The sequence below is a fragment of the Egretta garzetta genome, unplaced genomic scaffold (assembly GCF_000687185.1).
Source record: "Egretta garzetta isolate BGI_Z169 unplaced genomic scaffold, ASM68718v1 scaffold692, whole genome shotgun sequence".
Classification (NCBI taxonomy): domain Eukaryota; kingdom Metazoa; phylum Chordata; class Aves; order Pelecaniformes; family Ardeidae; genus Egretta; species Egretta garzetta.
Genome location: NW_009258787.1, coordinates 674,719 through 677,008, shown reverse-complemented (window position 1 = coordinate 677,008; position 2,290 = coordinate 674,719). Strand labels below are relative to the sequence as shown.

Here is a 2,290-nt window from a genome sequence, read left to right as displayed (position 1 = left end):
GCACGGGGAGAGCGTGCCCCGGCAGCGTGGGCTCCTGCTGACGGGCAGCCACGCCAGGGGGCAGAGGGCTGGGTGCTGGGCAGAGCCGTCACTGCCACGCTTTGGTGGCTTTGCCCCCCCGCTAGACCCTCCTGCCCCCAGGGCAGACCCACTGCTGCCCCCAGACCCCCACAGCCCACGTCCTCGTGCCCCGGCCCTGCTGCAGAGGGCAGGGTGGGCTCTGGGGATGTCCCAGCCACACTCCTGCCCCACACCAGCACCCGGCTGGCCCCGGCCCCTCTCTGCTGGGCCCCATCGTCCCCAGTCAAGCCTGCCCTACCCCTCTGGTCACCTCCTGAGACATGCCGGGCAGCCGGATCTGGGGAGCGTCAAAGCACCACCCCAGCCCTGGCACAGCCACCGGAGCCTTGGAGAGGCAGCAAAGGCAGGAGCAGAGCAAGGGCGCTGTGCCCGTGCAGGGCCACTGCCTGCACCCTGCCTGACACCTTGCCCTCTCCCGTGTCGCCCGAATCCGGGCAGAAGCAGTGCGGGCGCCGGCAGGGGCAGAGGGCACTGAGCAGCCCTGCTTCAGGCTGAGGTTGAGGAACCCCCAGCCTTGGGAGATGCCGTGGGCTCCATCAGAGCCAGGCTCTCGAAGGCTGGGCTTCCCAAAGCGTCGCCAGGCAGCTGGGCCATTGCAGATGAGCCTACCTGGCCACCTCTCTCCACTCCAGCCCTGCCGGGGTGCTGAGGAGCTGGTTGAGCTGGACGAAGAGCAGCGGGTGGGTGGCATCCCCCCACTCCTCCGGCTGCAGGGCGGCACCGGCTTGCTCGGCTGCTGGGGCCGTGCTGGAGGGAAGATGGTGAAGCTGGAAGCCTGGCAGGGAGCTTCGGGGCTGCTCCTCTCTGGTCTGGGCTGTGAGTGAGCGCCTGCCACCTGGAGAGCTGCACCGGCCATCCTGGGCATGCGGGCTCATGTGGCCACCACCACCAGCAGCCACAGGCATGGGCTCCCCTCTGGAGCTGCCGGCACTCGCAGGATCCCACTCATCCCACACCTTATAAAAGCTGCAAACCAGTTTAGACTGGCCACAAACCAATGCACAGAGCCGAGCCCAAAACAATGATCTCAAAGCACAGGGGCCAGCCCTGGGGGTCCCAGAGCAGCCGGCTCCTGCCACCCACCTGGGCCAGAGACCAGGGACATCCCTGCCTCCTTCTAGTGGCCCCTGGGGACACAGCTGCACTGGTGCTCTCGGGGGAGCAGCGTGGCCTCGAGCCCTCCCACACCCTGCAAGGCTTTGGCGAGGGGACGGCGAGGCCAACCCCGGATAGCCGGTGGCAGCGTTGGTGCCAGTGGCAGCGTCGGTGCCTGTGCCCACGGCAGGAAGGGTGGCACGGCCCCGTGGCAGCTCTTCCAGGGAAGGGGGATGTGGGGACGTGCGCTGGGGAAGGATGTGTCACTGAGGAAATCCAGAGTGGGGCAAGAGGGGGCTGCCGGTGGCGGGGCTTATGACAAGGGCCGGGAGCGCGTCAGGGCCGCGGCCATCCCAGCGTGCGGAGGGCGCCCGCGTGGGCCGCAGCGGGCAAGCGGATGTTGCAGCACGTGCGGGCGGGAAGGATGCAGGCACAGCCACATCTCCCTGCCGGGACCGAGAGACGGCCCAGCCAGCTCCGTGCTGCAGGCGGAGAGGGCGCCCCGTGCTCGCTCTGCCTGCGGCGTGCCCGCCACCGCCGACATGGGGCTTGGCTCCCCTGGCTCCGTGCAAACAAACAGCCGGGCTGTGTGCAGTGCAAACACGGCGGCGGGCAACACAAACACCGGGCCAGCACGGGCGGGTTGTGCTGGAACCCACTGGCCCTGGGCAGGATTCAGCCCCAGGAGCAGCCCGGCGCAGGGCCAGGCGCCACCACGGCCGAAGTCACGTTTCGGGGGAGTACGGGTGGGTGTGCACCGCTCCCTGGGGTGCTGGTACCTGCCTTGCGGTGGATGGGCCGGGAGCTGAGGCTGAGGAGCTGCTGGTGCTGGATCCAGCCTGGGGGGAGGTGGGGGGGAGCACCCCTCCCATCACCACCACTATCCCAAAGTACGACCAAACCTCCCCTGTGCCTGTCCCCTGCCCCACAGCTGACTCCTGGGGCTCCTTCCAGCCCCACGACCAGATTCACTCCAGCACCAGCAGCTGCCCAGTAGGGCCGGCCTCATTCTGCACCCCTTCAGCGCAGGCAGGAGGGGTGAAGGCAGCAGCCTGCGGCATCGAGGCACCCCCCGGCCACGCAGCACTGGGTTCGGCTCAGGCCACCCCTGGCT

At 69.0% G+C, this 2,290-nt stretch overlaps 1 protein-coding gene across 1 annotated transcript in view; it reads right to left on the bottom strand.

Annotated features, from left to right (window-relative positions):
• Window positions 1-946, bottom strand: part of LOC104135804 (electrogenic sodium bicarbonate cotransporter 1) — a 25,229-nt gene extending 24,283 nt beyond the window's left edge. The window contains 2 exon segments of the mRNA XM_035889197.1: window positions 691-832; window positions 835-946. Coding sequence (XP_035745090.1) covers window positions 691-832; window positions 835-946 — 254 coding nt within the window.
• Window positions 947-2,290: the final 1,344 nt, after the last annotated feature.